A 13,580-nucleotide genomic window follows, 5' to 3' on the forward strand; every position below is an offset into this window, starting at 1 on the left:
TAGTTTCATGCTCCAATTAAAAAAGAAAAAAAAAGAAAAGTTTGAAATTCTGAAGAGTTATGCATTATCTTTATTTTTATATATCATTGATAATTTCTAGCTTTCAATTTGTTCTATAGATGCTAATTAGAGTTTGTTATATTCTCAAGATTTTAACGTATTAGTGTACACTGAGTCATAATAACTGGTATTTAAATTTTGTTCCTAGGCGGCGTCGCCTGTTCTTTATATCAGCTTTACGTGCAGTTTATTGCTAAGCTATAGAATTTAGTCATGTGAGTTATGAGTAAGAGCCTTATTCATTTAAAGGTCTGTGTTAGGGTTAACGAATGGTATAGTTCTTTGAAGTGAAAACGAAGGTACAAATTGTAACAAAATGCTTGCTTTAATAAATAGAATTTTAGATTGGTTTCGAAGTCTATTTTGGAAGGAGGAAATGGAATTAACTCTCGTGGGATTGCAGTACTCGGGTAAAACAACGTTCGTCAATGTAATAGCGGTAAGCTATGTTTCAAATTCAATTGTTTTTGTGATATGCTATCTAGATTCTTTTCCCCGTTCAAATTTTATCCGTAGGATGGAATTTAGCAGCTATGTGTGCCAAATTTTATTCCAAGTATAAATTATATCCATCCTCATTTTCGTTAAATGTTTTTTGTTTGTTTTTTTTGCTAATTTTATTCATTTAACTTTTTGTTTACAGCAAAACATATTTAATAATAAGTAATAGGGTACTATTTCGTTACTTAAATTAAATTTTAATTTCTATATTGCATATTGGTGTATAAAATACATTTAAATACTAACACTTATAACACCAAATTTGTTATTTCTCTTTAAATTATTAATTGGATGCACAGCATTTTGCTTTACGATTATGGTTGATATAATCTCATATCCATAATATCTGACCTCCTGCTGCTTCAGATGAGCTTTCCTTGTCTTTCAATGATTTTAAGCTGTTGTTCCCACCTACTTTTGAATTTGTTTTACCTGATGAGGAATAAGTAACCCCCTTCTTTATCATTTACTACTTTGTTTGCACAACTGTGTGATTTTTTTCTCTTTCTCCAATTGTTTTTGCTGAATCTTGGGTTACCTTGTTGCAAGAGCTTCTTCCGATTATTTTCTTTTGCCTCCTTTCCCATGTTACTCATGTTCATGTGGATGCATTTTAACTTGATTGAATTCCAACTGCCTTGTCCTCCTAGACCTTGAGAATCTTATCCTATGGCATATGGTTGTGATTCTTCATTCCTTGAGTTTCAGTCCCTTGAATCTTTTTCCATCTTAAGGATCTTCTCCTCATTCTTTGTCTCTCTCTCTTTTGGCCTAAATCTGCTTGTCTTCAACCTTCTCTTGCTCAGCTTATTTGCTGACTAACCATGCTTCATCTTGTTTTGAAGACTATATTGTGATCCTTACAGCTTCACTGGAAAAGCTCACACCTACCCATTTTTTCACTTTGGCCTCAATCTTGTAAAATTGTTCACAGTGTCCCAGTTAACTTGGTTCTTTTATTTTTGAGATTTGTTTGGTTTGGATGGTGTTCTTTCTGGAAGTGCTTTTTTATGATGAAGATTTTGTGGGAGTTTTTATATATTGAAAACTTAAGCTGAGGCAGCTAGCCACCAGTAATCTCATCTGACTTTTGAGTTTTCTGCTTTGCTCTGTCTAAGAAGTCCCAACATGTATCTTGTCCTTGCGAGCCTCATTGGGTCATCCCTCTCTTGCTCTTCTCAATACTTTCCAACATTCTTCCTCTTGGATGGCTAGGTATTATGGATCACGTAGATGATATGTTTCTAGAGCCATCCCTTGACTGTCAGTCCTGTGGGAGCTCTGCTCTTTCACTTTGTGTGGAAGACCTTTGGGTCACATAGGTGCTTTCTTATAGACTTTCACAGACTTTAATTACCTATATCCTTGGATAGAACATCAATCTCAAAATGAGAAAAACCATCTATCTTGAACAGAAGGATGATAAGAAATTGGAGAAAGAACAATAATAGTTCACCAATCACTCAACTTTGTCCACAGTGTTCATAACCTGGAGAGAAGTTACAACCTCCTCCATGCATCGGTTTTCAGTTGCATTTATTTATATTTCAGTTTGTTCAACCACCTATCACTTCCTATGTGTCCATGATGATCAGATCTTTCAGTTCCAGGCTATTTTCTTTGAATTGGTTACAACCATGTGTTTTAAATCTGATCGTGAGGGCATTCATGTGGAGGATGTAATTGTTTGGCCTAGATTTCATCTACTTTATTGACATGTTTCTATCTCTCTCCCTGTCCAAAGAAGCATCACACTTGTGACCTCCCTTTTCTTTTCAGAGTCATCTTGTATAGGTTGGTTGTTTAGGCTCTCAGACTCCATAATGTCCCTGTCCAGTATCTGATTAATTTAAATAAGTTTCATAATGAGTCAGCAGTATGTTTCTGGACTTAAATGCTCAAGTTCAGGGTTAGTTTACCTGTAGCAGATGGAGTGTCAATGTCCATTGTGTAGCTTTACATTTAACCCTATGAACACAGGCAAATGTATTCTACACAACCTTGTAACCACCATGGAACCATGAAGGCATAATTATTATAACTCTGAAAGTACTTAATGTATATTCATGAAATTTGGCACAATTTTAGTAAACATTACAAATATTTTGTACACATAGAATTAGATTTTTCAATTAAGTATTTTTATTAAAGATTTGGAGTCAGAGTGTTGATTAGTCTGGTTGCAGGGTGATTTTCATGTTAAGATTAAACATACTTTTTTCATCTTACAGTTTTCAAATTTTATTTACCTAACCTCTAAAACCTCTTAACTGAATATCATACATTTTTTTTTAAAGTAAAACTATATTTTATATGTTATTTTCTCTACCCTTACTCCCTACAGACTTGTTCAATTTGGCCAACCTTGTAATCACCCCAAAAAATACAAAATAAATCAAAATTACTTTTTTTTCATTCTAAAATATGTGAACATTGTTACAGACAATTACACAATATTTACTTTTACAGCCTAAGCTAATAGATTTTTTCAATTAGTTTTTTTATTTACAGTCAAACTTTGACCCTTTCAGAATATGGTGCTAGCTATTTATTACACCAGACAGTTTTGTGTGAACTACAGATTGAGTTACCAGCATGCTCATGCCAAATTACACAAACAGGCTTGAGCTTGTCACATACTATCATTTATCACAAGTATTTTGTTTATTTGTTTTAAAAGTACGTATGATATGTTTCTAATTTTTTACATTAGTTAATTTTATAACAATAGTTAAAAAGTAAAAAAATTGTGCTTGTGAAATCATGTTTTCTTGAAGACTGCACTTGTACAATCTAAGTTAACATCAGATTATAACCCTAATTCAATGTTACAGTAATGTGGTTTGAGAATTTTTTTTTTATTCAATTGCCCTATTTTTAAAATAGTTCCATACATATAAAATAAATTGTTTTAAAACTTGCATAATTTATCAGGATTTCTAACATAAAATAATTATCATGTGTGGCCCAACTGCAGAATACAAAAAAAAGATACCAACATGTTCAAATCTATTTAGATCAAACCCTTAAGACTCTGTAGCTGTCAGTTAAGCAAAATCTTTGCTTTCTATTGGTTACAAATAATACAATAGCTAACATCGGAGTGAAGTTATTCCAAAAATTAATTTTATTTCCAACCATGAAAAACTTAATGAACTGACACCTGATGTGGGTCTTTAGCCAGAATCAGTGATATTTTTTAAAATTGTTTTATTTGTGAGAAATGCTATTAGTCCTATTTTCAGTTTGTTATAGGTTTTATACTACTATGCATATATGATACATTTTCATGTACATCAGTTTAGGATTAACCAAGTAACTTAATCCTAAATTATTGTACCTGAAGATGGCGTTTCTTGTGGCTTTTCATAATTTTTCTCCAAAAGCTTCTTTTTTTTTTGCTGCAAGTGTTTAATCAATTTTATATGTTAATTTTAACTCTATTTTTACACTCCTAAATATTTTAGAACCAATACATTATTAATTTTTGACGTTTATGTAATGTATATAATAAAAAAGATGTTCAGATTATTATTTCTACATCAATTCAAGGAGTTTTGCAGGGGTTGATACACTCCATGAGTTTCTGTTTATGTTACTATGTTTTCATAAAGGAGCTCCCATGATCACCTCCCCTCAGGGGTTGATACACTCCATGAGTTTCTGTTTATGTTACTATGTTCTTATAAAGGAGCTCCCATGATCACCCCCCCTCAGGGGATGAAACATTCCATGAGCTTCTCTTTATGTTCTTATAAAGTCCCATGATCACCCACCCCCCTCAGGGTTTGATACACTCCATGAGTTTATGTTACTATGTTCTTATAAAGGAGCTCATATTTTTAGTTTATATCCCTACACTGTTCCCTCTACCATCTTTTCCAGATGAGATTCTGGCTATTTGTTCTATGAGGGAGTAGTTTTTATGAAGTAAACATTTTTCTTACCTGAAAATTTATTTCACATAAATACCTCTTCACAGAACTAACCTCCCCTTCTGGTATGCCTCTTTTGTTTTGTTGATAATGAACTTTATATATATACAAACTGCTCAAGGGAGGAGGAAGGGTGTAATGCTCATGGAGGATGTTTTGCCTTCATATTTGGTGGTAGGGTATAGTCTAATGTTGGTTGCATGATAGACTGGTGCAGTACATGTTATTAGGTTCAGGGGTTGGAGTTTAGTTCAAAGTCTTGGCACTTGCACAAACAATATTCAGCAGTGGTGGGGAAATATTATCTGTTTGTTCTGTAGTTCACACCATAATATTCATTCCTGAAGGTTGATGATATAAATTATACCTAGACCACTAGTCTGTCATATTCTAGCAGGTCTTATGAGTCCTGGTATTGTTGGGTGAAAGGCCTGGTTGCAGTGGCGTGCAGAGGTTCTATGATGCCCGGGGCCTTGTACCTAAGACCTTGGGGAAGGGCGGAAAGGGTTATACTAATCGATTCGACTCTTTGCGTTGGACGCCTGGAGCCCCCACCCCCTGCACGCAACTGCCTGGTTGGCTTTAGATATGGCAGATGTAATGTGGTTGATATGTATTATTCTTTACTTTCACTTATAATTTCTTAGGATTATTTTGCCAAATTTTCTATGTGGAGTTTTTTTTTTCAACCATTATCTTTATTGACAAAAGTAACTATTAAGACTTTTAGATTCTCAGCCATTTTTATATCTAAGGTTTAGATAATAGTGTACTGTTTGGAAGGAAGTACTTGTGTTCTGCTTTTCAATACAAATTATGGCTTTATTATCACATTCACTTGAGATTTTGTGTTGTATGTTTCAGTCTGGCCAATTTTGTGAAGATATGATCCCCACTGTGGGCTTCAACATGAGGAAAGTGACTAAAGGAAATGTCACCATTAAGGTAAGATCCAAGTTGGTTTGGTAGGCTATGAAATCAGCTTATGAAACAAAGGTGAAGATGGATGCTAACTGCTTTACACAGAGAGCAAAGCAATATTTCAAAAGTCTTCTGTCACTGCAACCTTCTTTATTAGAATTCTTTCGGTAGCTTTATGCTGTATAGAGCAACTGGTACCAATTTGCATGTAGTTTCATCACAAATACACTGCCTAAATCATTGATTAAAGAAATCAGCTTATGTTTTATGTTGGGAAATTTATACAAGGTATGATTTAAGATATGATTGTATTATTTTTGAAGTTGAGTTGCGTTCATTCTTAAAAAAATCATTTAAAGTAAAATATCAGTTACATCTAGAATTTTCAACACTTGCTCCATACGAATGTAACTTTTTAATGCAGCGAATGAAGTTAATACTCTAAAACTTGTAATTTTTGCAATTTTAAAACCTCACATTTCATAGAAGATATTATTTGTGAATTTCTTTTCTTTGCCAAAACCAGACTTTCGGTAAGTAGCAAATCAAAGAATAGATTTGGTCTCTACATAATCTTTTTTTCATTGGAATGCATATTTTGGTAAGAGAAAAAAATTCACAAATAAATATATATCCATTTAGTTTCTTAAATAATAATGAATAACTAATTGTGGTTAGTATGTCACAGGTTATCCAAACACCTAAACTATTTTAGGCTATTGGTGATGAGTAAGGGATTACACATCAAAATCAAATGAAGATTAATTTTGTTATATATTTTATAAATGGTTAGAGTAAAGCCTTTCTGAATTTCCAGAGAGTGAAATTGCTTGATGTTTTTATCATATATTACTATTTCATACACTATAATAAACCTTTGTTGATACATTGTACTTTTGTTGGGCAGCAGGGGTACCATTAAGGTCACCTTTGGTTTAAAAAGTATTTTTCAAACTAATTGTTTGGAGTAGGTCTAGCTCATTTTATTATGTAGCTCCATTTAAAGGTATATTAAATTATACAAAGGATCACAGTAAAATGCTAGCAAAATATAGTAAGTTTCACATTTATATTTTTTCTGTACAACTGCTCAAAGTATGCTTGTCATGGCCTTTTACAGGTTACATTCAAAGTTTAATTAAATAGCTTTATCATCAGTTATTACCTATAAACATGGCAAAAAAAATGATAATTCAAATGTTTGTATTATCTAAGTTTTAATTTCCATGATTTCAAAAGGAAGTACTCAAAAACTACCACCACCCTCTATCTCATTTTTTAGGGGTCTTTTTCTCTTTGTATGCAGAGCAGACCCAGTCTACTTATTTGAGACATGGAGTTTTGATACTATGGCTCACAAGTCTCCTTAATTTCTTGCTTGAGATAATTTGTTTCTTTTGAAGTCTCTCTTGTTTTTCTCCTGTTCCTCTTGGATGTACCCATTTGTATCCCCTTCAGTAGTCTCTGGCCATTCAATGCAGATATATCTTTTCTCTTCCTGCTGTTGTGGGTCACTCATTTGATCCCACATGATCCTGGACATCCCTCTTCCCTTATCTTCCCCTGACTTGCTTCCCTTCTGATGCCTCAAGGGTTCATGTTACATCTGTTGGGTTCATTTCATTCACATATGTAGGTTTCACTGTCCATGGTGAATGCAGGACAGGTAGCACATTGTGCTGCTCTGTGCTTGATGACAACCAATCCTACAAACAACTCTTTCATCAGTGTTGGGTAATTAAGTTAATTAGTGTCAAGTCAAATAATTGATTAATTAAAATCATGATTAGTTTGATTAATGTCAAGAAAAAAATCCATTAATCAAAGTTAGTGTAAATTAGTGTTTCTGACTGTTACTGTTTTAGATTATTTCAACTATTCAAGTCTCAAATATGAATAATCTGTTAGTTGAATGTAAATGATTAATAGATTATCATATTCCACTAATCACTCAGCTATAATACTAATATTTCATGTCAGAAAGTGCACATTTTGTATTGTTTGTGGTCAAAATCTGATAAGATGACTTTTGTGAAAGCAATAAACTTTTACTCTGTGGGTTAATATGACCAATATAGGGATGTTTCTCCTTGTGAACAAATACTGCAATTTGTGACCTCTATAATGAATGTTGTGATTTAAGCAACTCCCAACTAGAAAAGCCAACACTGGGTTTATATCTATTTACCCTGAACTTTCTTTACATTGGTCTGGCAATATATCAGTAAACTTGGATTATGTCCATTTTGAAATGCTTCGCTATCTCTCTTCCTCTCCCTCTCTTGATTTCCTAATGGTAATGTTTACCTGGACTTCACAGGCATAGTAGATTCCAGATTTATTACATTGAGCTATTTTCATCCCTTTTTCTAAGCCTGGGGAGGGTCCTTACATTCCTTGTAGTTGTAGACTTGTTGCTTTGCTGTCTTTGTGAAGTTCTACAGAGAACTACAATCCTTGGCCACCAGCTGTTTCATTCTACTTTTTTTTTTCTTCCAGGATAATTACTTGTGTGCTATCTTGAGAATTGATCCTAGAATAGACTGTGGAAGCCTAGGTAAAAATCTCTTAAAGATCTATGTAAACTCTTCAGAGGCTAATTGGATCAAGTAGAGATTAAACACTTTATCTGATTCTCTTGCAGGAGTAAAAGCCTGATTTTAATTCGCAAGCTCAGTTATTCTTGTTGGCAAATCAGACAGTAGTTGTGGGTGGATTTATCCATGTTATTCATTGCCTTCTTATGTCGGAAAACTCATGAATACAGGTTTTAGCAGACTAAAAATGCAATCTTATAAAAATAATAAAAATATTCAATTTTATTTTGTAATAAATTGTTTTTCTCCTCTTTTTTTTTGGGGGGGGGGGTCGTGTATGGCCCAAAGATTAGAATGTTGGACTGTGGATCAAAGGATCGGGGCTTAGAATACGATGCTGCTGAACATGCTCTGTGTTTTTAGCTGTTGGCATATTATAATAGTAACAATCAATACTGTTATTTATTTCATAGAATCACACAATGCCTTTGTGATAGTGAATACTACTGGTTTGCTGCTTTCCTTCCTGTCCAGTTATCCCACATTTGCATAAGTGCCATGCAGGTTAAAAACTACAGCTCTTTTTATCTCTTACATACTTTATAGATTAAGCACATAAAAATAACTGTATATTATAAAACACTCCAGTCTATTTTATGAACTTATATTTTCTGTTGTTGTGTTTTGTTTTTCAGATCTGGGACATAGGAGGACAACCACGGTTCCGGAGCATGTGGGAGCGTTATTGCAGAGGTGTGAATGCTATTGTGTAAGTAGTAAATGATTTATGTACTTACTAAATTATGAAATGAGAGAGTATTGTCAGTATTTTATGAAATTACATTGATGACAGAGAATGTGTTTGAGGGTTGGTGTATATATATATTTTTTTCTGTGTTTGTTTGTGTGTGCATGTGGGGGGTATATCACAGTGATGGAAAGAAAAATACCTAGAGAGGATGATTTTAAGAACTTTCAGTGAACAAACCAAATCTCAGAAGTAAAAAAAAGTTCTTCATTTTGATAGTACATGTGAAGATTAGTCTTTAAACAATGATTTTTATTAGAAAATAAAGTATGAATCTGGTTGAGTGAATTTACAAGGATTTTGCTGGAGCTTAATATACCTGCAGTATCTTTTATTGAGCAGAATATGAAGTTTGAATAAATGAATAAGTACAGGAATAAAAATGTTATTAGTTTTGTATAAAGTTTATTTGAAGTAATTTTATTCAGCTTAAAAGGTTCATTAAATTCAATGACAGCTTGAACTTTTTTGATGATAACATTTTGGACTTCTATCACAGATCTTCATCATGATTTAATAAGGACCTGTACTAGTAAAATGTTATTTCCTAATAAGCTCAAGCAAGTGAATGAAACTATCTGAATTTTCAAAAATGGTTTTGTTAGGGCTTAATAATAATACACTAGTAATAAGAAAAGGTTTGTAAATAGTTATAATATTTAATGTACATATTAAGAATAAGGAGGAACCTAATGTTACCCGTACTGGCAAAACTATGATAGTAATAAATAGAATATTTTGAAACATACAACTGTCTTTGCTTTCCTCAATTTTGAGGACTTAAAGAAATTCAACAATTCAGTTTTGGTTCAAGATATTAGATTTTTTTTGAGCAAATGTTTAACCCATTGATTGCTGATTTGCCATATTGGGTACAGTCTGCCTCTGGCAATTGAATTGAGGGTGCTGTATACAGTGTATGGATTGCAAAAATTCTGCACACTTTTAAAGCAGCTGCAATCAAAGGATTAACTAAATATTAGGCACAGATTTTAGACTTTACTAGGGATTTTGGAGGTTGCATTTCTTTGAAATTTGCTGTTTTTTCAGCTGATTTGTGAGTATGTCACTTTACCATTTAATGATTTTTATTCTTTTCCAGTTACACATTTGAGTAGTCATACATTATATTAAGTACGCACAATACAACTGAGAAGTACTACTAGTTGTGTGTGTTTATATACAAAGCAAAGTTGTCCACATGTCTGCCTGATGTCACAAGTTGTTGTGACGAACTTAGGTGGACCTCTGAAAGAAATTTATAGTGTTGAAACAGTTAAATAATTGGATGAATATTGGAGTCCTTTCAATTTCACCATCTCAGCACTGTGAATGAGGGGTTAGCTGAGCAAGGAGGTTGTAGCAAAATATTTGAAGCAAATGACTGATAAAAATTATATTTAATGGGTTATATAGCACGAATATCTTTGTATCAGATGAATTATTCATATTCTGTGGCTCAGTTGTGCTGATCATTGGATTAAATAAATTGGGGTCAGTTTGCTTTCAAAAATATAGGGAACTTGGTTAACCTATTACACTGTTTCCAGAGTACTGTTCCTCATGGCTCCCCAAAGTGCATTGCCCCCAGATTCTACTAGTGGAGCTAGGGAGTCCTTACCACACCCAGTTTTCAGTTTAGAGTGTCAGAGTGAATTTCCTCCACTTTGGAGAAGAGGGCTATGTTGGGGGCTCTCCTACCCGGGACCCTGGATGTTTTTTCCCAAATGTTGGTAGGAGAGGCATTTTCTTTTTGATCAATATTGGTTCAGTATATTGTTTGTGGAAGTGGTTCCATTGTTTCCTTGCAATTCTGAATGCAGAGTGGTCCCATCCTGGGTCCTTGGTTGAGAACAGTTTGTTCCACATTTTCCCAATAATTCCGGAGAGAGACATGGAATTTACCTTGCCCACTCATTTGGGGAGTGATGATGTGTGTTCATAATTCCAGACTGGATGAGTTCTGTTTCCTAAGGCTGAGTACGGCATACAGGATCCTGTCATTCTGAGCTTGGGGTGTTGCCTTCCAGACTTCTTCAGGGTGAGGAGAAGGTTTGTCCACATCGGTGCTGTTTACTTTCTCGTCGTGATTCCAGTGGCTTGGAACATACCACTCTATGACTGCAGGTTGGGATCCACTCTCAAGTATATATATATATATATATTGCGGTCCAAAGGCCCTAACCACCAATGGGCAACATAGGGACCATGGCCCTATAGTTACAACCCGTAGTAGTGTAACCTCAGCTATCTGGTTGGGGCCTGGCCAATAGTGATGACAGATTGTATATAATTCCACCCACAGTACATGAAGTAAATTCTATGTGAAGAGCATACCTCTTCTGGATATAGTGCAGTTCCCCCACTAGTGTGCTAATCTTCTATTGACACACCAGTGATCTATGCAGACACCTTCTGTTTGGATAATGCCCTCACCAGCCCCGCCACCTTATCAGTGTGAGATTCTAGCTGTAGTGTGAGCGAAGGTATGTTTTAGAAGTTAACATTTTCATAAACCAAAAATTTATTTCCAATAATAATTACCTCTCTTTACCCTCTCCTACCCTTTCTCTCCACTAAAAGCTGGTGTTGGAGACTGCAGATTGAGTCAGTCTCGAAAAATTTATAACATTATCTGAGTGAGGGGCTTATATACAGTACCAGGATAGAAGGGTACATTGATGTTGGTAGAGAGGGTCAAGATAAAAATATTGCCAAGGGCAATTAAGTGGGGTATAAAAGACTGGAACAAGTGAGAAAAAATCGGACCAGTGCTTATATGGGCAAAGGAAGAAAACCTTAGCAGTCGAGTAATAGCTGTAGTGTGAGAGGAGGTAAGTATTATTGGAAATACATTTTGGATTTAAGAAAATGTTAACCGCTGTGTTAGATGAGGCCTTTCTGTTGGTGTTACTAACAAACATTGCTCTTGTTTTTGTCTATGTGACAGAATATGTCAGTGGGTATAACAAAAACGTACAAGACTAAAGTTGGCCAGAGCACAGATAACCCATTATGTAGCTTTTTGCTTAACAACAAACAACCAAAATAGCAATATTTGGATTACCTGGATAGTTGGAGTAAAGAAAAAAAAATTTTAATAATTAGAATCCCTAACTTCAGAGAATGGATTATTTTTGTGACAATTTTTATTAATCAATGTTTATAGGCTTATATGACCCAATTTTATTAGTGATGTAAGTATTAATTTTTATTGTAAGCATTGCTAGGTGTAAAGAAACACATTACTGAAAGTCTAAAGGTAGTTATAAGGTTTGACCTTTTATTATGGTCTGTATTTTGCATTTTGGAAAATATAAAACTTGAAGGGTCTAACTTTGCATATTTAAATGTATTTTTTCAGATAGTTTTAATTTAGGCTTAGTTCACATCAAAAGCAGTCATTATGCTTCTTGACTCATTATGCTTCAAATAGTCTTTTTCTTTTCACCTTAAAGCCACACTACACTTGAGTTTAGTAGGAATCTTATTGTAAAGTTGCATTGTTTGTGGGATTACTGGAATTTTTAAAGTGTTATTGTGCTTGGGCATCATTTTAGATATTTTTAGCCAAACCTTAAGGCTTAGTAGGAACTCTTCTGGTCACATGGTTGTTTGATTTAGCAGGAACTTAAATTTCATTTTTTTTTTGGATTAACTGGCATTCATTTTGGTAGAGTATATTTAGTAGCCTCTTATTACATTTTGCTTAAGTTTAGCTGGAATCTTTTAAAATACTTTTCTTAGATTTAGTAGAAACTTTTGAAGTTATTTTGTTTTCAATTTAACATGATCTGCTCAGTTTAATCTTTTCATTAGGCGATTCAAGGGGGCCAGTGAGGAAACAGATAGAATCCACTTACCCATTATCTAATATAAAGTTATATGAAAAGAACTATAAGAAAAGATCCTAATAGTATGCTTCATGATCAGATCAACAGAGTGTGTGAAAAGAAACCAAAGAATAAGCTCAAATATAAAACCAAAACCATATACTTGAATCTATGAAAGAATGGGATGGTTCACTTAACTCATCAACTGTGTTCTGATTAATAAATGAGTTGACAATGTTGGTGTTTTTTCCCAGCTTTATAGGCTACACACTTTACTTCTCTTCAGAAATATGGCTCTTGTATGGTCATCATACAATTAGTTTGTTTCTCCATCTATATTCATAAATTATCATACAGATTTTTTCTTTGTTCTCTCTTTTTTTATATATATATAGTTATATGGTTGATGCTGCTGATCAGGACAAAATTGAGGCATCTCGAAATGAACTACATAATCTTCTGGACAAACATCAGTTGGCTGGACTTCCTGTATTAGTGCTTGGAAATAAACGAGATCTTCCAAATGCTCTGGATGAGAAGGAACTCATTGAACAAATGTGAGTTATATTATAGTTTTAGTATATGTATTTCATGGTAAGTAATAATTATTTTAAAGCTTATTTTTGTTTAAATCTCAACACAATCACATCTCTAGTATTATTGATCTTTTACTATGTTGTATTGCAAGTCGTACACATTGTTAACTGTTCTAGGATATTGTGCATTATTGTATATTCAATATACGTGTCAGATTTTAAAATATATGTACATTGGTTCTGTTTTAATTTTGCCAATTGTTGAAATAAATGGCTTTTACTTATATTTCTTAATAGTATAAATATATACAATGTTGTTGTTGGGCTTATCTGACTTGTTAGCGATAAATTCAATGATGAATAAACAGCACACACTTTATTTGTTTTCAAATAATATATATTTGGAACAAGGTAAACGTATGTACAATAAACTGTTCACACTATAGAGA

General features: G+C 33.6%; 1 protein-coding gene across 1 annotated transcript in view; it reads left to right on the plus strand.

Annotated features, from left to right (window-relative positions):
• The first annotated feature begins 242 nt into the window (after positions 1–242).
• LOC106462479 (ADP-ribosylation factor-like protein 8B) overlaps positions 243–13,580 on the plus strand; it is a 19,568-nt gene continuing 6,230 nt past the window's right edge. Inside the window, exons 1-4 of the mRNA XM_013922405.2 lie at positions 243–499; positions 5,361–5,441; positions 8,650–8,723; positions 12,991–13,152. Coding sequence (XP_013777859.1) covers positions 377–499; positions 5,361–5,441; positions 8,650–8,723; positions 12,991–13,152 — 440 coding nt within the window. The 5' untranslated portion in view covers positions 243–376. The remainder of the gene's footprint in view (positions 500–5,360; positions 5,442–8,649; positions 8,724–12,990; positions 13,153–13,580) is intronic.

Source organism: Limulus polyphemus, unplaced genomic scaffold (assembly GCF_000517525.1).
Source record: "Limulus polyphemus unplaced genomic scaffold, Limulus_polyphemus-2.1.2 Scaffold1178, whole genome shotgun sequence".
In the NCBI taxonomy this organism is placed as follows: Eukaryota; Metazoa; Arthropoda; class Merostomata; order Xiphosura; family Limulidae; genus Limulus; species Limulus polyphemus.